The 24,376-nt window shown below is 48.1% G+C and overlaps 1 protein-coding gene across 10 annotated transcripts in view; it reads left to right on the top strand.

The window, feature by feature from the left end:
* LOC137430373 (vigilin) overlaps positions 1-24,376 on the top strand; it is a 168,793-nt gene that overhangs the window by 112,750 nt on the left and 31,667 nt on the right. For all 10 annotated transcript variants that reach the window (XM_078780592.1, XM_078780597.1, XM_078780601.1 and 7 more), the window contains 3 exons: positions 6,113-6,191; positions 6,897-7,036; positions 7,152-7,256. In XM_078780592.1, coding sequence (XP_078636718.1) covers positions 6,113-6,191; positions 6,897-7,036; positions 7,152-7,256 — 324 coding nt within the window. The remainder of the gene's footprint in view (positions 1-6,112; positions 6,192-6,896; positions 7,037-7,151; positions 7,257-24,376) is intronic.

The raw sequence follows: 24,376 nt of genomic DNA, 5'->3' as shown, positions 1-24,376 counted from the left end.
TCTTTGAGACAGAGTACATCTGCCCTTCTTTCCTGTGTTGTGAAATACAAGGTGTCTTCGTATTTCTCTAGAAGTTTTATCTTTAGCCAATGCTTTGAATAAGAAAGGCTCTTCTCTGGTGACTGATCAAACTCCTGCAGCTTTTCATGGACTTGGTCCATGTTCATTACCCCATGCTCTAATTCTGAGTCTAACCATTCGCAGAATTCAATAAAAACTGCCTCTCGCTCCTCATCAATACTCCTCTGTCCTCTCTTCTTTTTTCCTTCCTCATCAGTCTTGGACAAACTGTCACCTCTCGCAAACATAAGTTTGCATCGCAAATGGTACAGTGTTTCTTCTGCTACCAAGTCGTTGATCCCTTCCAGGCGTCCAGTGACTTCAGTGCCCCAGTCATCCCCGCGACTCCGTGCTGTCTTCAGCAAGCTTGCCTTCAGTGTATCTGCAGTCAAATTATCTGGCACTCTGTATTTCTTTCTAGCTTGTGCTGGATTATTTTTGTAGAGCTGGGCTGGTTGGTTGCAAAGAATGCATACATCCTTATACAGGAGGTCAACTGACTGTGATCTTCTAGAACTGCAGCCAGTTAATGAACTGAACTCACAAGTAGTGCGTCTTCTCTTCAACTTTGATGACTCTTTCTCTGCCTTTGATGCTTGAGCTGACTTCTTGGTGGTTGCAACAAAGTTGTTGTACAGATCATTTTTACACTTCTGGTGGTACCTCAGTTTTCCTTCCTTTTGAGCCTCCTTCATACGTTCCACAACAGTAACATTTTCGACAGTTTCTGCTTGTTTCAATAAAGTTGAGTATCCCTTTGGAGTTGCCTGTATGAGCCTTTCAGCTGGTGTATCCGAGCGTGCACAGATGAAGCAATTGAGCACAGGTGGAGTAACGTCTTCATCCATATTGCTAGACTCCATGTCCTCCAAAGTAGAAAATGAGATATATTTAGAAATTATTTTTCCACAAAGGAGTGTCTGTGGTGAAATATAAATGTTAACAATCAACTCAGAATCATGAAAAACCCTTATTTGACCCTTCATAAGTTACTTAAGGGCCGATTAAAAAAAATAAAAATTCTCGAAAATAATTTTTCGGTACCCGAATTCAACAGCTTTTTTTCTGGGTTTCCCACGGGAGTTGAACTTCAACATTTTAACACATGTTATTACTTATTACACACCTTTACAAACATATTGGTGAAGAAATTTTTTGGTAACAATTTAGTTAACAGATTTTCATATGTTTCCCTTACTAATGCCCAGTTAATGGGTGTAGCGACCCCTCCCTCACTCCTCCCCTTGTGTGCTTGACCATTTTGCACTTCATTCCCTTGGGGCAGGGGAATCGTGAGGTTAGGGCAGGAATGTTGGTTTTTTTTTGGGTTTTTTTGGCCGAGGGGTCGGCGATTGTTTACCTATCCTTCATGGACACCGTGGTATATTTAATGTTCACCAACTAAGTCCGGCAGACGGGACTCCAAGTTCAACATCCATCCGAAGAACGGGCACACACATTGATGAGAAACCATGCCCTTGAAACGGAGATGACAGGTTTTAGCTGGGCCGAGATTTAAACTTAGGCTGGACAGCTTCGAGGCAAGTGTGTGTACCTCGAGGCCATCCTTACAGCCCACCTGCATTGTTTGGGTTACTTAAATATGCATAGTATCAGCATGATCAGCCATTTGGCCAGTAACTGTCCCTTATTTATTTTATCATAGCTGCCTACAGTGGAACCAGAGTAAAACTGTCCTGATGTGAAATCTGGACTGGGTTGGCTTGGCTTGGCTTAGGGCTTGGGCAATGCCAAGAGTGAGAGGAAGGTTTGTGTAATCCATAATAATGAAAGGCTATGTGTGTCCATCGGTCAGTCAGTCAGTCAGTGTGTGTGCGCGTCTCCTCCATAACTCCAAAACCTGAAAACCTAGCGGCCCCAAACTTTTCACGCGTACATATCAAATTCCACAGGAGTGCATGAATGAAAACTGGGTGTTTGGGTGTGTTAAAACACCCGTTTTGAAGATAAGTAACGACCTTATTTTATTAAAACAAAAACAAGCTTTATCATAGATGAGTCCGCTATCCCTTGCAGGGGTCTTGTGCTTTTTCAGCCTGCTCAAAAATGCCTTGCCTTGAAACAGGTTGCAATGATTTCTGCACGATTGAGCGTTCAAAATTGATGTTTTCAATTTTCTCACTCATCATCGAATGTCTGATCTTCATACCTACAAATCGTTGTATACATCACTATTGTAGGTGCTATAGTTTTCAAATTCGGAGCTTAGAGTGATTTTATGCATTATATGATGCGATTTTCCACAATGCCCTTTCACGGAAGAATTAAAGTATATAATCAAAGTTCTGACATTTTTAAAGCAAGCGTGAATTCCATATAGTAATATGGATTCCATAAGATAAAGGTTATAGCCTGGTGTTGGCTTAGCGGTTAGGGTGCCGGCTTGGGATCCTAGGATCCTGGGTTCGAATCCCGGTCGATCGCTGAATAAACACCAGGGGGGTTGACTCAGCCTGTCATCCTTCCGAGGTCGGCAAATTGAGTACCAGCTCACTGGTAATTCCCTGTGTGTCGCAAGAGGCGACTAACAGGGTTGGCGGCAGGAAGGGCATCCGGCCATAAAACATTGCTTCAAAAAGGGGACCACGGTGCCCAAGAAAGGCCAACCCCTGCTCTGCGGGGAAAAATGGCCTCCAAAGGTGGTGGGTATAAGATAAAGGTTGCTTTGTTCACCACTGTTATGTCCGGCCACATGGCGTATATAGGGCCTCTCAAAATAATGCCATAAAAGCAAGTGGTTCCTTATCAACCAATGTTTTAAGCCGTGATGATACAGTTGCAAGCGGTGTAATTGACTTTTTATCACAGCGGATGTCGTTTTTGAAATTAAAATTGCACATGTTAAGTGATAAAGTAAATGTGTTGTTTTTCAACCATTTCGTTGGAGTGCTTAAGCCACTTGGCTTCTGTAGTAATACGGCGAATCGGTACTCCATGGGGACATCTCAGGAGTTAGGAAGGCAAAATAAAGTTGAGAATTAGAATTAATTATTGGGTAAAATGCCAGGGTCATAGAAAAGGCCCCTTTATGTAAGGGTATATGCCATGTGGCAAAGTATAGAAAAGGAGGGACATTCCATAGCTTGTAGAAAATGCCAAACAATACAAAATAAGTGGCATTCAAAAAATCTCATGTGCATGCTGGACTACCCTTGTGTTCTGAGGAGTAACCAAGTAATGCTCTAGAAAAGTTCATACGAAGGGGTGCCCTACATCTGGCAAATAAGATACATTTACTTCTTCATGCAGCTGTATGAATGAAATTGGCACCCCTTCATATGAACTTTTCTAGAGCATTACTTGGTTCCTCCTCAGAACACAAGGGTAGTCCAGCATGCACATGAGATTTTTTGAATGCCACTTATTTTGTATTGTTTGGCATTTTCTACAAGCTATGGAATGTCCCTCCTTTTCTATACTTTGCCACATGCCACATACCCTTATATAAAGGGGCTTTTTCGATGCCCCTGGAATTTTTCACAAGATACTTTTTAAATACGAACGAAATGCATTTGTTGATTGTACAAGACTTTATTCAAGACGATATAAAAGACTTGAAAAAGTAAGGGGAAAAACTTATTCAACCCAGAAGGGATTCAAACCCACAATCCCCAGCTTGGGAGTCTGATGCTTTATCCATTAGGCCATTGAGCCAGCACGTTAGAATGATTTTTTTTTAAAGGGTTAGAAAGTGTGTATGTATGCACAGCCATGGCCAACAATATTGGGACCCTTGCACTTTTTGCAAATAGTGCACCATTTCTTCCAGAAAATTATTGAAATTAAAAAATCTTTTGGTATCCACATGTCTTTCTTTGGCTTGCAGTGAAACAAAACAAAAAAAAGCTTAAAACAATTACTAAATCTTAGCTTATTCCAATCCACACAGAAATCCTAAAATGGCCCAGACAATATTATTGGCACCTTTTAGAGGTTGTTAGAAATAATTAGATTTCAAGCAGGTGATTTTCCTTTAGTTTGGAATTGAACTCACTTGTGGTGAGTTGCAGGTGCCTGCAATATAAAAATCACTCATTCAACCAGTTTGAAGGGAGAAAAGGAGTCATTCTTCTGTTTTGTGTCACTGTGTGTACCGCAATGAGCATGGAGAAAAGGGAAAAAAAACTAGAGAATTGTCTGAGAAGGTCAGGCACAAGATTGTAGCCAAGCATGGACAATCTCAAGGGTACAAGTCCATCTCCAGAGACCTTGATGTTCCTTTGTCCACCATACGCAATGTTGTTAGGAGGTTTAAGGGCACTGTAGCCAACCTCCCTGGACGTGGCCGCAAGAGAAAACTTGATCGAAGATTGCAGCGAAGGATTGTTCGAATGATGGAGAAAGCACCTTGATCAATTGCCAAACAGATTCAAGCTGACCTTCAGACACAAGGTACGACAGTTTCAACTCGCACCATCCGTCGCCATCTTATTGAAAGGGGGTTCTATGGAGGACCCCAATGCTGAGAGAGAGACATAAGAAATCCCGACTGGACTTTGCCAAAACACACCTGAACGAGCCAAAATCCTTCTGGCGGCAGATGAGACCAAATTAGAGCTTTTTGGTGAAGCACATCATCTCTGTTTACTGAAAACAAAATGAAGCCTTCCAAGAAAAGAAAACCTTCCCTACAGTCAAATATGGAGGAGGTTCAGTGATGTTTTGGGGTTGCTGTGCTGCCTCTGGCACTGGGTGCCTTGAATGTGTGCATGGCATCATGAAATCAGGAGATTACCAAGGCATTTTGGAGTGCAATGGTCAACCCAGTGTCAGATAGCTGGGTCTCCGTCGAAGGCCATGGGTCTTGCAGCAGCACAATGACCCAAAATACATTTCAAAAAGCACCCATGAATGGGTGAAGACAAAACGCTGGACTGTTCTGAAGTGGCCAGCAATGAGTCCAGATCTAAATCCCATTTAACACCTGTGGGGAGATCTGAAAACAGCGGTTGGGAGAAGGCACCCTTCAAATCTGGGAAACTGGAGCAGTTTTCACAAGAATAGTGGGCCAAACTGCCAGTAGAGAGGTGTAGGAAGCTCATTCATGGCTATAGGAAGCGCTTGACTGCAGTTATTTTGTCCAAAGGCTGTGCTTTCAAATATTAAGTCGAGGGTGTCAATAATTTTGTCAATGACATTTCTTTTTATTTTCTGATTTAAAAGGATATATTAAGTTCTGAATTAAAAACAAAGGTTCTGTAATATTAACAGTGAAATAAAGAATTATTGAGACCAAATACCTTTGTCAATTTCAACTTATTTTTCGATAAATTGTGAGTTATTTGAAAAAAGTGCAAGGGGGCCAATATTTTTGGCCACTACTGTATGTTTATATATACAATATACCAGTAGAAGCCAAGAAACGTATTTTCAGTCCCCATGTGAAGGCTGCATGCAGAGAAACGATCCCTTTTATAATGGGAGGGGCGCTTTGCACCTCCCTTTCGTTAAAGCAACGAGACAAGCATGATGGCCGAGAGGTATGCACACTCGCTCTAACACTAGCACTCTTGCTCCCACCCTCTCCCCTCCCACTCTTTTTCCCTCACACCTACTCCCCTCCTCGTACCAACCCTCCCTCCCGGAGTGTCCAGTATAGTGACGTGGTGATGCTTCGCTCTCCACCCTCCTTTAACTCTCTCGCTCTCTCTCGTTCTCTCCCTCACTCCCCCTCTCTCTTTCTGACAACTTATACGGAGTGAACAAACTGGCGGCAATTTCATTTCAAAGTCCCGCCCTGAACGGACATTATATATATAAAATAATGATGAGTGTTTCATATTTATTTTATTTGCGAATTCAGCTCATGTTGCTTTCAAAGTCAATTCAGCAATTTCTGCTCTATTCAGAGTTTAATTATTTTATTTCTGCTCTACTTTCTCACCATCCTAGTACCTTTAATTACTTTTTATCTTTTATTGTTTAGATCTTCTGAGATTTGTAGGCCTATTTGCAGGTCAAGCCTATTTGCAGGATTAATTTGGTTTCCACTGTTTCTACATATCATGTTGCTTCATGTGTATGTTTACAGTGCAGATGTATGGATTACAATGAAATCCAAATAGAGCAGAAATTTCACCGACATCTCATTGGAAAAAACGGTGCAAATAGTGAGTACAAATGTGGATTTTGTCTGATTATCTCCTCCACCGAAGGTGGACAGAGGTTATGCTTTCACCCCTGTTTGTTTGTTTGTTTGTCTGTCAGTGAGCAGGATATCTCAAAGTTATGAATGGATTTGGATGAAACTTGATGGACAGGTTGGGTTTGTGAGAAGGGCAGATATATTCGATTTTGATGAAGATCTTGATCTGGATACTCTAATTTTATGAAGTGATTCTTCACTATTGAGAGATACGGCCAAAAACGATATATAGCATGATGTTTCAAAAGGTTGTGGACAGATTTGGATGAAACTTGTTGGAAGGGCTAGGTATGTGACAATAACAAGCTGATTAGATTTTGGATCAGATTTTGGATTTTGATTGGATGCAGATCCGGCCTATCAGTGAGCTACAAACGTATACTTACTGTTCAGCCTGGCAGAGGTATCCGCCCTACCGAGTGCAGTTCTTGTTACCACCTCCGCCACCAAAGGTGGATGGAGGTTATGTTTTTGTACTTTGATGTATCTGTATGTTGTCATGAGTTTTTCCCTTTGCTCTGTTACTCTGATCTTTCATGAATCTTAATATCTGTGAAAAGAAAAAATATATATATATATATATATATAAATAAAGGTTTTGTCTTGTGCAAAGGCCTGGTTGTGAATTAACCAGTTGAGTGAAGTACATTTGTCATTGTGCTGTTAACAGTAAACCGTATCAAGGAACAGTACAAAGTGTTTGTTCGCATTCCTCCTGATAACGAGAAGAACAACCTGATTCGCATTGAAGGTGATCCACAGGGTGTCCAACAGGCCATGCAAGAGTTGCTGGAGATGTCTAATCGAATGGTGAGAAGCTTTCTGATATTTCTTATGGTCATTGGCCGACATTGTTGGTGACCTTAATTGCTATACATTTAGATCCCACCCATATCCTGTTTTTCTTTTCATCCTTTTTTTAAAGGAAAATGAACGCACCAAGGATTTGATTTTTGAGCACAAATATCACCGTACAATAATTGGCCAGAAAGGCGAGAAGATCAAGGAAGTGAGAGACAAGTTCCCCGAGGTATTGCTGCTGCTTTATTATTATTATTATTTTTAACATCATTTTGAAGACTGATGCTCTTCATAATAGGTCATGACTACCTGCAGTGCTTTGCTGCTGCCTCCAGTCAGTGCATTATGCTCCATGTCAAAAATGATGCACCATTTCCTGAGTCTGGCTGGAATTGTTGCCATTCCATCAAAATAATAGTGCCTTCAGCAGGAAATGCAATTTCTTTCAAGCTATTACCATTATCAAAATGGCTCGTAAGGCAAAATGATTATCTTGCATTGCTTGCTGCCTGTAAATGCTGACCTCTTAAGTTGATGTTCTCTTTCTAGAATAAACCTATTCAAAGACCTTTGTAAACATACATGACGTTTGCATACATACGAGTCCATCTTTAATAGGATCAGATGTTTCATTGTGCTGTTTTGTACCTCAGATAAAAATGACAGTGTTGCATTGCTCTTTCTGGTGCATTTTCAGTTACTACCACCTTTTTGTTGTTGTTGTTGTTGTTTTCTTGTTTGCTTATGTAACATTTGATCATTTCTCTTCTCACAAAGGGCCACTTATTGTTTTCATGGCTTGGAGAAGAGAGGATTGACATTCTATTGTTTCATATTGAAAGCTCAATATAATCAATCTCTTATTATAAGAAATCTCTCAGGATATCCTGGAGACTCAATAGCTCAGTGGGCTGTCACCGCATAAGTGATGAGGTCCATGGGTTTGAGTCCTGGGTTGTCAGAATTTTTTCACGCTAACCCCATGCAGGAATTTACTTCCTGTTTATTAAAAACAAAAAATATATATACATATATATATATATATACAGACTTGGTATTTAATATGGAATATTTTTTTTTTTCTTGACTTGGGTTTACTTTCTTAACTCAGTATATCAATCTGGTAGGTTTCTTTTACACTTTGGTGATTTATTTGTTAAAAGAACCATGTCACTGATTGTCTGTCGCAGCAAGAAGTCAACAACAGGATTATATCACAGGTGGCATGGCAAAATGTACGGACAGGTGCATTTGATGATTGGCTTCACAGTCGGGTATACAAGGGTTGTTGCGTTCTGTATTAGTGGAAAACAACTGCTGCACGTCTCCAAAAGTTATTGCCGCTTCCTCTGGAGATGGTCCGTCAACTCGACAATGCTGTTTGTCATGGAGTGGTGGCTTTACGAAATTACGGCATGAAACAACGTGCTATTGTTCGGCAGTATGGCATCACTCCAGGTGAGGTGTCAAAGATCCTGAAACGAAATGCTCAGAGGGGTGTCCCTACTCCAATACCGAGGCCAGGACGTCCCCGCAGAACCACAAGGAGGGATGATCGCCAGCTGCACCGGTTAGTCCGCAATGGCCGTACCAAGTCAGCTAATCGGCTTAGGGCTGAGTGGCAGCAACTGACAAATGTGCCTGTATCCAGAAGGCTAGTCAACCAACGACTGGTTCAAGCAGGCTATCGTGCCAGGCGTCCCCTGAGAAAGCCACGCCTGACTGGACAACACCGCCAGCGCCGATTGCAGTGGGCCAGAGAGCACCGTCAATGGCAGCCAGGACACTGGAATCACGTGATCTTCAGTGACGAGTCTAGATTTCTGGTCAATCGTCAAGATGGCCGCGTCCGAGTGCGCAGACAAGTGCATGAAGCCTACAACAAAGATTGTATAGTGCCAAGAGTCCAAACTGGAGGTGGTGGGGTGACCGTTTGGGCTGCTTTTCATGCAGGGGGCAAAACTGACCTGGTTGTTCTGAATGGAAACCTGAACCAGTTCAAGTACAAGGCCATTCTGGAAGAAACATTGCTTCCATTTGCTCGTGCAGCCTTTCGAGGAAACTTTGTCTTCCAAGATGACAATGCACGGCCTCATCGTGCTCGCATGATCCAACACTTTCTTGCTGATTGTGGTGTGAGCATATGGAGTGGTCTGCCATGTCCCCGGATATGAATCCGATAGAGAACTTGTGGGCAGAATTAACGCGTCAAATCGACCACTTGGACCAGCAGCCGACGTCTGTGCGTGAATTGCAGCAGGCTATTGTCACTGCATGGCAAGCGATTCCTGTCCAAACCTTGGCAAATCTCGTGAGCAGCATGCCTCAACGTGTACGTGCTCTCCTGAATGCTCGTGGGGGTTACACGAAGTACTGACTGTAATTTTACTGTCCCTAATCCCAGTCATAATTTAACTTGTTTTTGTTAAAAAAAAATTGGGCTAATGTGCAAAATAAAGAGATACTTCTGGAAAACGTACAGAAGTTTAACACAGTACTGTCCATGAATTGAGTTCGATATCGGTTTACATCACTTTCAAGGATCAATTTATTTGTTTCGAAATGTCAAATGTGTTTTTTGTTTCTTTTTAAGGTCACATTAAAAAATCTAGAATAATTTCAACATAATTCCAATGAACTTTTGGTTCTGAGACATCTTGAAAAGTAAGTTCACCCCTACAAAAAAAATATTCCATATTAAATGCCAAGTCTATATATATGTATATATGTATAAATATAGATATAGATATTATTTATTAGTGCTCGGCCGATTTGGAAATCCTGAAATTAGAAACAGTTTGACTGTAACCGTGAAATTATAAAAGAACTAGAAAGACACTCTTCGTCACAACGTCGACCGATTATGCCTCCGCCTGCATTATTACATCATTATGCCTCCGCCTGCACTTAATCCGCCGTCATGGTCTCCAATTCCACTGCTTCGCCGATGACATCCAGCTTTTCATCTCCACCAAGTCCGTCTCCACCGACACCCACTCTATCCTGACAAACTGCATCACTGAAATAAAATCCTGGCTTCAAATCAACTTCCTCAAGCTTAACTGTGATAAATCTGAAATAATCATCATTGGCCCAAAAACGCTCACAAAATCCACCCATAACTTTGCCCTCAACATCGACGGTATCCCAGTATCCACCTCCCCTCACATCCGGAATCTTGGCGTCATCTTTGACCAAACCCTTTCCTTCGACAAATACACTAAACAGATCACAAAGTCAGCCTTCTTTCACCTGAAAAACATTGCCCGTCTCCGCTCATCCCTCTCCTCCACGGCTGCAGAAACCCTCATCCATGCCTTCATCACCTCCCGTCTGGACTACTGCAATAGCCTCCTCTATGGTTCACCCTCAAAAATCACCAATAAACTCCAATACATTCAGAACTCCGCTGCCCGTCTACTCACCCATTCCCGGACCCGTGACCACATCACCCCCGTCCTTTACAAGCTTCACTGGCTCCCCATCCCCCAGAGAATCCAGTACAAAATCCTCCTCTTGACATACAAAGCCCTCCATAACCTGGCCCCATCCTACCTGGCTGACCTCCTCTCCAGACACACTCCCACCCGCAACCTCCGCTCTGCTGGTACCAACCTCCTGACCCCCTCCATCCGGACCAAATTCAGATCCTGGGGGGACAGGGCCTTCTCCATCGCTGCTCCCACCCTCTGGAACTCACTACCTCACACCATCAGAGACTCCTCCTCACTCACCACATTCAAAACATCACTAAAGACCCACCTGTTCAACACTGCATTCAACATTCAATCCACAGCATTTAACCCCTGACTATCTCTTCTCCTTCTCCCTCCTTTTGCTTTAAATATTTCCCTATTGATTCTTGTCTTTTTGCAATTGTTGTTTTCATGTATTGTTATGCATTATGTTTGCATTATGCATCATGCATGCATTATGTTTTCATGTATTGTTATGCATTATGTTTGCCTCTCTGTCAAAGCGCCTTTGGGCTTCTGGAAAAGCGCTATACAAAATAAATGAATTATTATTATTATTATTATTATTATTATTATTATAATACTTGTACCAAGTTTTAATTTTAATCCTTTCAGCTGTTCACAAGTCATCACATTTTTACCTGACATGACCTCTCACCTTTGACCTCTTGACCCCAAAATTTAATCAGTTAATCTTTACATCATTATACATACCTGCACCAAGTTTGAATTGCATCACTTCAGCCATTCTCAAGTGAGAGATATTAGACTTTGACCTTTGACCTCTTGACCCCAAAATCTAATCAGTTCATCTTTACATCATTCTACATAAGTGTACCAAATTTGGTCAGAATCTCATCACTGGTTCGCAAGTTTTCATGGGAACAGAATGTTTATCTAACATGACCTCTGGCCTTTGGCCTTTGACCTCGTGACCCCAAAATATAATGGTTTCATCTTTACCTCATCATACATACCTGCACTAAGTTTGACTAAGATCCCTTCAGCCGTTCTCAAGTTATCGTGGTAACGAAAACCTATCACGGACGGATGGATGGACAGCCGGACGGAGAACCTGGAAACATAATGCCTCCGGCGACTTCGTCAACGGAGGCATAAACATAGGGGCAATACCCCTGGCGCTCAACTGATAGATAAACAGTATACTGCACTGACTAGAGGTATTTAAACCAATTTCAATGTTTGCTAGAAGACGGGACAGCATGTAGAATGATAGTAACATAATCATAAGACTTTAAACAAACAAACAAAAAAATACCTATTTTGGGCCCGCCTCTCCCACCTCCCCTCCCCCCCAGTACCTCCCTTCCCCCCCCCAGTACCTCCTCAGACCCCAAGTTTTGTAATGCCTTGAACAAACATTGGTATATCACCAGTTATGAAGGCTGTGGTGAAGTTTCATCGAAATTGAGTGTGTAGTTTCTGAGAAGAAAGCAAATACCTATTTTGGGGGGCATTCCCCCATATACCCCCAAAGGGACAGATTATTTTAATGCCGTGAACAAACTTTGGTACAGCACGGGTGGTGAAGGTTGTGGTCAAGTTTCATTGAAATTGTGTGTGTAGTTTCAGAGAAGAAAGCAAATATCTATTTTGGGGGGCAACTCCCCCACCCCCATAGATTCCCAAAGGGGCAGATTTTTTTAATGCCGTGAACGTACTGTTACGGACGCGGCTTAGATGTTATTTACCGAGCGGTGGTATTGCCGCGACCTAACAGTTGCCCCGATTCTTCCCCAACTCACCCGATTCCACCCGACGTTGACCAAATCGCGCTATGCTAAATCAATGAAGGAAAAGGACACACGGCTGGGTTCAAATGACACGACACCAGGGATACGGTTCTCAAGACCTCCGGAGGAGATTATATTAGGGCGGAAGGTCAGATTACAGGGATGAGAGGTACAGCATAGTAAGATAGGCACTTAAACACACTTATATTAACCCCAACAGACGACAGATAAACGGGACAAGGCTGACTCACACGGGGATTGATGGCAAGGAAAACGGGTCTTCGATGGCTCAAGGTGCACCTTGGCTCAGGGGCAAAATCGACCCGGTCCGGTCCAGAGATGCGGGGAGGTATTCAGCGCTCGGACGTGGCAACTTCTCTCTCCAAGCTGGGGGCGCATCTCACGTCACGTCCGGTACGTGGCCGCGTATATCCGGCGGGGAGTGACACGCCCTCGGCTCGTTAGCTCCGCCCCAGATGGAATCGGCACGTCGCTTCTCATTGGGTGCGTGCGGGGGGGTTACCGGCTCCGCCCTTGACGAGGGACTGACAAGGAGCCCCTTCGTGGTAACCCCGTGGAGCGCATGGTCCGGAGCGCATTGTCAATGGCGGCTAACCGAGCCGGTGTGAGGAGTGAGGACGCACACTCCCCCGCGCAGCGTCGTTGTTGTTGTAATTGTTGTTGTAGTTGTAGTTGTAGTTGTTGTTGTTGTTGTTTGGGGAAGAAGACGGGAGGAGGCATGGGAAGGTCCTAAACTCACTACTGGTGCCATATAATCACATTCTGGTGCAACGAAGAGTCAGAATTAATGGAAACGAGTCCTTAACTGACATAGACTAAGAATAACTAGCAAGATGTCCGAAAGTTGTCTACGTGTGATGCGGTGGACCTGGGCACGACATTTAATGGGGGAAAAAGGGGAAGGTCGGTTCTACAGAATGTTGTTTACAGACAATGGGACTAGGGAATGGGGGATTGGGGATAGTTGGGGAGTATTGGGGAAATAGGGGAATATTTACAAGCGGATATGGAGGCCAAATTCCATATTCGCAACATTGCACCCTTCTCTACCCTCGGGGCGTCCCGACCCGATAAATTTTTACCTATTTTAGTGTGGCACTCAGATGTAGTTCCCTCTACTATTAACTCTACCCTGAGTGCGACAGTTTTACAGATATTCACAAATGAGTAAATATGTCCCCCTGCGACGTTGCACCCTTCTCCTCTCAGAAACACACCCACAGGATAACCGAATCCGGAAAGAATTCGCAAACTAAACATACAGCCGGTAGGGAGCATTATTTACAAGACTACGCTGCTATTTACACTACGATCCAGGACCTGTTTCTGGAGGAACACATGCAGATGTTATGCATAGAGAGAGCACGCATGCCAGCATCGATACACCAACCCACGAGTGCTCTGTGGCCTACGGCCTTTAATAATGTGCAGAGCACCCCTTCCAAGCATCAAAAGCACCACCCCTTCACACAGTCAGCACCATCCGGTGCACCAATAAAGTGTTTATGAATCACCGGTGGTGTCACAGCCGGCCGATGTTCTGCCGCTGGTCTTGCCTTCGTGTGGTGCACTTGGTGTTCTTGCCTCTTTCAAAAAATAAAGAAAGGCGCCAACCGCGTCCATTTCTATATTGTGGCCTTCAGTGGTGTCAACTAAAAGTGGTTCACCTGTATGGCATAGGTGCCACGTTGACCCATAGGTCCATCCACGGGTGGTGCTTGGCCGCAAAAGAGCTGCGGTCCATTGTGGGTGGCCACAAACATTGCGGTCCATATGGTGTATCGATCCAAGCAGCAAGCAGCGAAAGTGCAGGCCCACAACTGCGGAGCCAGCACCCCTCTCTCCTCTCTCTCTGCCCCAAAGCCAGATCCTCGGAGGTGGGAGACAAAAGAAGCAGACAAGCGAGTAAGGTGGTAAGGGCGCAAAAGTGCACGCAATACAAGATGATGCACACTGGGGGCACATGGGAACCAGGTGAGACAGGTACGTTCCTATCGTACGCCCCCCCCCCCCCCCCACCAGGTAACCTACATGGCCCCTCCCTTACCCCTTACTGTATCCACAAAACACAACACTACTCATAAACATCTACTTTACAAATCAACAAACATCCCTACTGTCTTCCCCGTTCCTCCCATAAACCAAATTCGTCTTCTCTCCCTCCTAACCAATCAAATTTGCCATTTTCAACTCTCATCAAAATTTGCCATCTCCAACTCAACATCATAATTTGCTATCACCAATTCATCATCAGTCCCTCCTAGGGAGGGAGAGATGGAATCACCCCAATGTCTCATCCACGTCGTGATGCGTCTCACAAATCCACAGCAATCTCATTTCCTGCAACAAAACAAAGAAAACACAGGTGTGGAGTCATCATCATCACCACAGGTAAGTGGCTGCGTATGGTGCGACAGGTTCATCAATCCTAACTATTTCCTAAATGACTTTAACAACTTTACACTACCCGGGGTCTTTCTCCGGCCAAACCATTGGCCCTCTTACACTATGGGTTCTAAAAACCAATTCCCATTGGCCAAACTGTGGTGCTTTTCAATTTGGGGTCTCACTCCCCCGATTCATCTCCCGGTGCCCTCGCACAATTTCCGGGCTGTGGCGTGTACCTCTCCCAGCGGGTCTACCCACCTGCACACCTCCGCCACTGCAGTTGCCTCCGAGCTTACCTGCTCCCTGCCCTAACCTAACTACCTGGGGAAGGCCCTCTGGCACTCTCCCCACTCGGTGCCCTCTCTGGCACTGGGCTACCCGGGTCCGTCCTCCGGATCCTCGGGCCCCACTGACACTAACGGCTCCCAGAGCCCACCTGCGGCCTCACCTGGCCGACATCCTCACAGTGGTGGAGTGCCCAACCAACTACACACACTAACAGGCTACACGCCCAGCCATTTCCACAACACTAATGCACCCATTCACAACACCATTCTGCAACCGCACCACAGATGCCAATATCCTACCACAATTTACCTGTACCCTCTACCTAACACTTACACTACCCGCCCCGGGTACTCGTGAAAGGGGTCCACTCTTCCCCATCCACACCTTCGCACCATGCACACCACTCCGTACCACTTACTCCAACTCTCTCCACACACCTGTACTTGCACACCTGTGCTCTCACACCTGGTGCCACCTGCACCCTTCTCTCCCCAAGCGCATTCGCGCTGATCCACAACACTCATTACTCACACACTGTTCCACACACCTGTCCAGTTGCACACCTGTGCAATCACACCTGTTCCATCCTCACACACACACGGCATCATCTCATCTAACTACTCCCCTCTGAAACTTGCGCTTCCCAGTCGTCCCTTTAAACTATTGCGCTCCCATGTCATTATCATCCATACTAATCTACCTGCGTCCCCACTACAGGTATCAGTCACTAACTAAACTTAACGTCACCTCCTGTCATCTTCGCTAGATCCCTACACACATATAACCTAACCCACCCGGGCTAGTTTTCACTGCCATACACCCCATAAACTATTGCTCCTTTGCCCCCCCATGGGAAGGGTGGCAGGGATGCCACCCTTACCCACCGGGCCTATCGCTCCTCAATCCCCCAGTCCTCTGGCACTAATAAGCCCCCCTTATTCAGAGGTACTGGGTCCCGCCTCGGCATCTAAAGCCGAGGCAATCCACGGGGGCGCCTGCTCGCCGGTGTAAGGTCTTATCCGGTCGGCGTGGACGATCCGAGGGAGGGCTCGTGGCCCCATTTTGATCTTTATGACCACGTCACAGATTTGCGACAGGACGACTCCTGGGCCTTGCCAGGGGGAGGTGAGTTTTGGGCACCTTCCCTTCCGCCTCCGGGGATTAAAGAACCAAATCTTCATCCCCGGAGCGTATTGACTCCCCTGGCTCCGGTCGTCGTACCTGCGCTTCATCTTTTCCCCCGCCAGATGGAGTTGGCGGCGGGCGAAGGCATGGACTAGCTCCATGCCTTCCTCTAGGTGACGTGCGTACCCCTCCCTCGGCGGGTTAACCACTGTGTCTGGCACGGGACCGCATAGCAAGTCGGCGGGAGCCCGTAACTCCCGCCCATACATAAGCAACGCTGGACTGCATGCGGTGGCCCCGTGCTGGCTGGTTCGGTAGGCCATGAGCAAATAAGGGAGATGTTCGTCCCAGTCATCCTGACGGGTGGCGGTGAACAGTGCCAGTTGTTGGATTAGAGTTCGGTTAAATCTTTCCACCATCCCGTCAGATTGAGGTCTTAAAGGCGTTGTTCTGGTTTTCCGAATTGACAGGAGACTGCACACATCTTTTAGCAATTTGCTCTCAAAATTTCGTCCATGGTCGGTGTGCAACTCCTGTGGAATCCCATGCCGGCACACAAATCCTTCCACGAAGGCCTGCGCTACCACCCCTGCTTCTTGGTTGGGGAGGGCGTAGGCCTCCGGCCACTTGGTGAAGTAGTCCATCACAACGAGGATGTACTTATTACCTAGGCGGGTGCGGGGTAGTGGGCCTAGGATATCCATGGCCACCCGCTCTAGGGGGGCCCCCACCTGGTGTAATTGAAGGGGGGCCCTCATCCTCCGTGCTGGTCCCTTTTTGGCAGTACAGGCGTCGCATCTCCGACACCAGTCCTGTATGTCGCGCCCCATATTCACCCAATAAAACCTCCGGCGTACCCGCGATGTTGTCTTTGTCCTGCCCAAATGGCCGCCGGGGCGGGTACCATGCACCTGTTGCAATATATCGGTCTTAAATTTGTTTGGGACTACCACCAGCCAGGAAGTTCTATCAGAGGGAACCTCCACCCACTTGCGATACAAGATGTTGCCTTTCAATTCCAGGGTCTGCCACTGAGCCCAATATGCCTTTGTTTGTGCCCCGAGGGGGGTGACCTCTTCCCCCTTTGGTCTTTGCCCCAATTTGACCCATTGGAACACCGGCCCCAGAACAGGATCCTCCTGCTGGGCCGTGCTCCAAGCCAACTCTCCAAATTCTTCGTCCGCGGTTAGTGGCAAAATTGGCCCTCTCACCCGGGTTGCCCGGACAACGAGGGTCGGGTCCGAATCGCCCAATTGTTCCCTCTCCTCGTGTCTCGCACAAAATTTGCAGTTTTCCCCCAGACAAGGACGCCGAGAGAGTGCGTCCGCATTACCATGGGCCTTCCCGGCCCTATGGGCCACATCAAAATCGTACTGCTGCAACTTTTCCAACCACCTTGCAATTTGGCCCTCCGGTTCCTTGAACCGAAGGAGCCATTGCAAGGAGGAATGGTCAGTTCTAACCAAAAATTTCCGCCCGTACAAGTACGGGTGGAAATGGTTCATGGCAGCCAGCATAGCCAATAACTCTTTGCGAGTGACGCAATAATTTCGCTCGGGCCTACTTAAGGCCCGACTATAATAACCAATCACTCTCTCCACGCCCTCCTGTGTCTGAGACAAAACTGCGCCCAATCCTTCCTGGCTCGCATCCGTGTCCAGGGTAAATGCCCCGTTGCTAGTGGGGTACGCTAGAAGGGGTGCGGATGTCAGACACCCCTTCAATTTTTGGAAGGCCTCGTGGCACTCCCGTGTCCAATTAAATCACGTCCCCTTCTCCGTAAGCCGGTGGAGGGGACGGGCCAACTCCGCAAATTTCGCCACAAAGCGCCGGTAGTAGGAGCAGAGTCCCAAAAATCCCGCACCTCCTTGATGGTACGTGGTGCGGGCCACTCCTCTACCGCTTTAATTTTGTCTGGGTCCGTTTTTACCCCCTCGCGGCCGATCACGTGACCTAGATAGGCCACCTCTCTTGCAAACAAAGTGCACTTACTCGGGTTCAGCTTCAACCCTGCCTGTCTGAGGCACCCGAACACCTGGTCCAAATTAGCTACTGCCTGGGGGAACGTTTGGGCATGTACCAGGACGTCATCCAGGTACACCAGGCATGACTGCCATGGCATGCCGCCTAGTACATGCTCCATCAATCTTTCAAAGGTGGCGGGGGCGTTACACAAACCAAACGGCATCACAGTAAACTGATACAGTCCCTTACCTGTGGAAAATGCCGTTTTCTCCTTCCCTGCCCTATCCATCTCCACCTGCCAATACCCACTCTTGAGGTCCAAAGTTGTGAACCAATTTGAGCCCGCAACGGCATCGAGGGTGTCATCAATCCTTGGCAGGGGATATGAGTCCTTGAGTGTCACGTTGTTTAGCTGGCGATAGTCCACGCAGAACCGCGTGGTCCCATCCTTCTTTTTGACCAGCACAACAGGTGACATCCAAGGACTTCCCGAGGGCTCGATCACACCTGCGTCGAGCATTTTTTCAACCTGCTCGTCAGCTTCCGCCCTCTTGCTCCAAGGGAGCCGTCGGGCGGCCTGACGAATAGGCCGGGCCTCACCGGTGTGGATCTGATGTTTCACCAGGCCCGTACGTCCAATATCCTCGGTGGACAGGGAGAAGAGGTCCAAATGGGACCCAACCAGTTTGTGTAAGGCCTCCCTCTGGGTACCTCCCAACTCTACGCTACTACGATTTACCATCTCGCAAATGGGATCGGGCCAATTCCTACTTGTTATTGAAGGCTCCCCCCGGGGTCGGCTCGGCTGGACGTTCTCGCCCCTCACTGTCGCGACTTCCTCAACTGGGGTGCAGCCAGCTACCCTCGTGCCCCTTACTATAGTGCGTGGTTCTGTACTCATATTTATTACTCGGACGGCCACTACCGGTCCGTCCGTTTTTACAAGGGTGCGGCCCACGATTAAACCCGGTATGGACTGCGCTGCCACCGGTTCGACCAGGCCGCAGGACTCCTGCCATGTTGGGCGAGCTGCCCACCGGGCTGGCACTATCGCCTCGGCCCTTGGGGGGATGGTCACGGCCTCGGAAGCCTCCAGCTCCGCTCTCTCGGCCGTGCTCACTCCCCCTAACGGCAGCTCTTCTACTCCCACCTGCAGGATCCCCCGGCACAAGTCGATTTTACAGCCGCTGGCAGTCAACAGGTCCAACCCTATTAAACATGGGTCGCACACCTCCGCCACCCAAACATCTATCTCCCTCCTTACCGACCCTAACTTGAGGGTCACAGAACCACGCCCTATGATCGGAGCCGTTACCCCGGTAGCAAGCTGCAAACTATAATTTTGCAGGCGCTAGATCTTATCCCAGCCACCTGCGCTCGAATCAAGGACCACAGGGCTGATGATAGTGGCGCTAGCTCCTGTGTCCACTACGGCGTCTACCCCCACGCCGGCAATTTTGCATCTAATTGTCAGGCTACCGGTTCCAATTTGGCCACAATAAATGACCTGTCGCGTCAATGAGGGCTCTCCTCCATCCTCTGCTGCCGAACACCGCCCTACGTGCCCGACACCTTCTAGTTTCCCGGGGTCTGGCGGGGGGGTGTCCGGGGTCGGCTAACCCGCTCCCCCCTGGGCGGAGTTGAGGACCTCAACTGCCGGGGATCATCCCGGCGCGCGGCTCGACAGTGCCGCGCCAGGTGACCCAGACGGTTGCAGGTATAGCACCTCACCTGATAAGGTGCTTGCCTCCGGAATTCCAAATTTCCCCCCCTGTAGGTCCGAATTGGATTACCCGCTCGTGGTCCACCGCGGGCCACCTCCGGGGCCGCCTGCCATGGTCCAGGTCCCGCCAGGCGCTGGTCCACCAGCCTCCGGACCATGCCCGCCAGGTCAGGACCCACGTCGGGGGCGGGCCCCCTAAGGGGTCCGCCCTCCATCGGGGGTCCCACCTGGCGGACCGCCATTGCGAGACGCTCGCCCCCCCGGGCCAGGGGCCTCGCTGCTTCCCAACGGGCCGCAGCGTCAGCCGCCTGGCTCAGAGTCTGCGGGCGCCACATGGCGAGCTGTTGCCGGAGCTCAATATCCGGGAGGGCCTGGATAAAATGGTCCAGCGCCAGGCTTTCCCGGGAATCCGCTGCCATGCTAGCATGTGCGATCCCCACTGCGCGGCGAATGTCGTGGGCAAGTTCCCTGATGGCTTCCTGGGGCTTGCGCTTTCGCAGCGCGAGCTGAGCTTTAACAAGCTCGCTCTGCTGTTCTATGCCAAATCGATTAATTAGGGCGTCGCGGAGGGCTGGCAGGGTGAGAGCACCCGCTGGTAATGCCGTCAGCACCTCCGCCGCCGCGCCGCGCAATGCGGCCACCAGGTGTACTCCACCTTCGTCCTCACCCCAACCGTTACCCTTACACACACAGTCGAACTGCGCCAGGTACGCGCGTAGATCACTCTTGCCGTCATACGGCACGAGTGGGACCTTGTGGGACCACCTCGTATGCGAGTCGTTGCCCGCCGGCCGGACCCCGTGCGTCGCCCCTTGCGGGGTCAGCGCGGGGCCGAACCGGCCGGGCCCCCACAGTACATTACCCCCAAGGGGCTCTCGTGCCTCCCCGGTCCCTCCAACAACTACCCCTGTTGGTGTCGATGCATGGGTCACACCTCCGCAACCCGCTACCCATTCCATACCACCACAACCTTGCTCACCCACACCTCGTACCTCTCGTTCCATACCCTCCGGACCAGCCATACACCTCACTCGTGGCCTCTCACGAACATCCGGGTCTATCTCGACCCCCAAGCTTATTAAATCACCTGGCGCATCATACGCACGACCATATTGGTCACCACTTACACCGGGTCCTCTTTCTCTTCGCTTCTCCTCCATCACCTGCGAATCCCTCATCCGGTTAATGAGCACATCATCACGATCCGAACACAGACTTTGGACCAATTCTTTTACTTCCTCCTTTATCTCTTTCTTATCCTCTCTCCGTCGCTTCTTAATTTCGCTCATCCCTTCTTCCACTTCTTCTAATTTCTGCTTCACCTCCTTCATCTCTTCGTGCGCCCCTTTAAGTTCTTCCTCTAACTCCACTTAATTTTTTTCTATGTGCTCCCGCACCTCCCGTTCTTTAACCTCCATCACCTCTACCACCTTGTCCATTTTCCTCGTCAGGTCCTCATGTACCGTCTGACACTCTTTTTTAATTACCCCTACGTCCTTTTTCATCTCCTTCTGTGTCGATTTTAAACCCTCTATTACCGCTGTGTTCTTCTTTACCTGGTCCCCCAACTCCTTTTGTCCCACTGTCAGTTGTTCTACTCCCAGCGTCAACTCCTCTATACCCCCTTGCAGTTTTACAGTCCCCTTTCTCACCTCCGTCTCCATGCGCTCCTTACAGTGCCTCACCTCCTCGCGCACCCCTCCGACCTCCTCACTCACTCCTCTTCTGATCTCCTCTCCCATCACTTGCATCTCCTGCCCAGATGCCACCCTCATCTGCTCCATTTCCTCCCTGTGAGCATCCAGTTTGGTTTCTACCCCCATTCTGACCCCCTCTATCTGCTGCTCCATTTGTTTAACTTCCCTTTCCGCTTGGTCCCTCATGTCCTTCAATTTGCCTTCCATCCTGTTTTCTAACCCCTCTAACCCATTTTTCACTCCCTCTATCTGATTCTCCTGGGCAGCCATTCTATTTTCTACCCCCTCTAACCCCTTTTGCATCCCTTCCATTTGATTCTCTTGAGCGGCCATTCTGTTTTCTACCCCCATTAACCCCTTTTTCACCTCTTTTATCCCGTTGTCTAACCCCTCAAAATTATTGTCTAACTTCTCAAATTTCTTGTCTAACCCCTCACCGGTACCCCTCGCTTCGTCCCTCATTACCCCCATTTGGTTTCCCATTACCCCCAATTGCTCACTCTGAGCATCCATCCGGTTCCCCATTACCCCCATTTGGTTTCCCATTACCCCCATTTGGCCCTCCAATCGCTCACCCATTTGTTCCATAAAGGCCCTCATTTGCAGGAGGAAAAGGTTCGAATCCACCAGGGGCGCTGCCACGGTCGCGGGCGTGGACGCCGTGGCCACCTCGTGCGTGACAACGCTATTTTGCGACCCTGCCGCCCTCACTGCTTCGCTCTCCTCGCGTCCCTCAATTTGGTCCTGGACCGACCCTGCCTCACTCTCCCCTACCGGACCCCAGCTGTCTTGGTCTGCCATAGCGCGACTTTCAAAATTCGGGTTTTTATTTCCGTATAACAAAATCAAATTTCGCCGTTATAATTTCGCGCGGGAAACGCGCTCCGAATCGATTCTACTACAAATTTGGGCCTAATAAATTTAGTCCCGGGTTCGAATCCCACTCCTGACACCAATTGTTACGGACGCGGCTTAGATGTTATTTACCGAGCGGTGGTATTGCCGCGACCTAACAGTTGCCCCGATTCTTCCCCAACTCACCCGATTCCACCCGACGTTGACCAAATCGCGCTATGCTAAATCAATGAAGGAAAAGGACACACGGCTGGGTTCAAATGACACGACACCAGGGATACGGTTCTCAAGACCTCCGGAGGAGATTATATTAGGGCGGAAGGTCAGATTACAGGGATGAGAGGTACAGCATAGTAAGATAGGCACTTAAACACACTTATATTAACCCCAACAGACGACAGATAAACGGGACAAGGCTGACTCACACGGGGATTGATGGCAAGGAAAACGGGTCTTCGATGGCTCAAGGTGCACCTTGGCTCAGGGGCAAAATCGACCCGGTCCGGTCCAGAGATGCGGGGAGGTATTCAGCGCTCGGACGTGGCAACTTCTCTCTCCAAGCTGGGGGCGCATCTCACGTCACGTCCGGTACGTGGCCGCGTATATCCGGCGGGGAGTGACACGCCCTCGGCTCGTTAGCTCCGCCCCAGATGGAATCGGCACGTCGCTTCTCATTGGGTGCGTGCGGGGGGGTTACCGGCTCCGCCCTTGACGAGGGACTGACAAGGAGCCCCTTCGTGGTAACCCCGTGGAGCGCATGGTCCGGAGCGCATTGTCAATGGCGGCTAACCGAGCCGGTGTGAGGAGTGAGGACGCACACTCCCCCGCGCAGCGTCGTTGTTGTTGTAATTGTTGTTGTAGTTGTAGTTGTAGTTGTAGTTGTTGTTGTTGTTGTTTAGGGAAGAAGACGGGAGGAGGCATGGGAAGGTCCTAAACTCACTACTGGTGCCATATAATCACATTCTGGTGCAACGAAGAGTCAGAATTAATGGAAACGAGTCCTTAACTGACATAGACTAAGAATAACTAGCAAGATGTCCGAAAGTTGTCTACGTGTGATGCGGTGGACCTGGGCACGACATTTAATGGGGGAAAAAGGGGAAGGTCGGTTCTACAGAATGTTGTTTACAGACAATGGGACTAGGGAATGGGGGATTGGGGATAGTTGGGGAGTATTGGGGAAATAGGGGAATATTTACAAGCGGATATGGAGGCCAAATTCCATATTCGCAACAGTACTTTGGTACAGCACGGGTGGTAAAGGTTGTGGTGAATTTTCATCGAAATTGTGTGTGTGTAGTTTCAGAGAAGAAAGCAAATACCTATTTTGGGGGGCAATCCCCCCATAGACCCCCAAAAGGGCAGATTGTTTTAATGCTGTGAACAAACTTTGGTACATCGCGGGTGATGAAGGTTGTGGTCAAGTTTCATTGAAATTGTGTGTGTAGTTTCAGAGAAGAAAGCAAATACATATTTTGGGGGGGTCAAATCCGGACCCACTTTCACCCCCCGTAGACCCCCTCAGACTTAGATTTTATTGGTGCCGTGAACAAACTTCAGTACATCATGGGGGATGAAGGTTGTGGTCAAATTTCATTGAAATAGTTTGTGTAATTTCAGAGGAAAAAGCAAATTCCTATTTTTGGGGGGGGAAAGGGCCCAGCCCAGATCCACTTTGACCCTGGTAAATCCCCTTAAACCTCGATTTTTTAGTGAACAGTCTTTAGTCAACGCAACAAATATAATTTGTGGCAAGTTTGGTCACAATCCCTTCAGCGGTTTCGGAGAAGAAGTTGCAAGTGTTTACGGACTGACGGAGGGACGACGCGCCATCGCATAGGCTCCCCTGCACTTCGTTCCAGGTTCGCTAAAAATCTGGAGATTATGTTACCGATTCCGATTATAAAGCAATTAAATAATGACGTCATTGCACACACCTGGAGTGTACACCATGCTGGATCGGTGCCATGCCCGCAATTGTCGGATTTAAGTCATTGCGTGGCTGTGAATCGATACATTTAAAATCCCTCTCTAATCGAATGGTGTACCATACTGTA

Source organism: Myxine glutinosa, chromosome 6 (genome assembly GCF_964187855.1).
Source record: "Myxine glutinosa chromosome 6, kmMyxGlut1.1, whole genome shotgun sequence".
Taxonomy (NCBI): Eukaryota; Metazoa; Chordata; class Myxini; order Myxiniformes; family Myxinidae; genus Myxine; species Myxine glutinosa.
The sequence above is the reverse complement of the archived record's forward strand: the minus strand, read 5'-3'. Positions and strand labels throughout refer to the sequence as shown.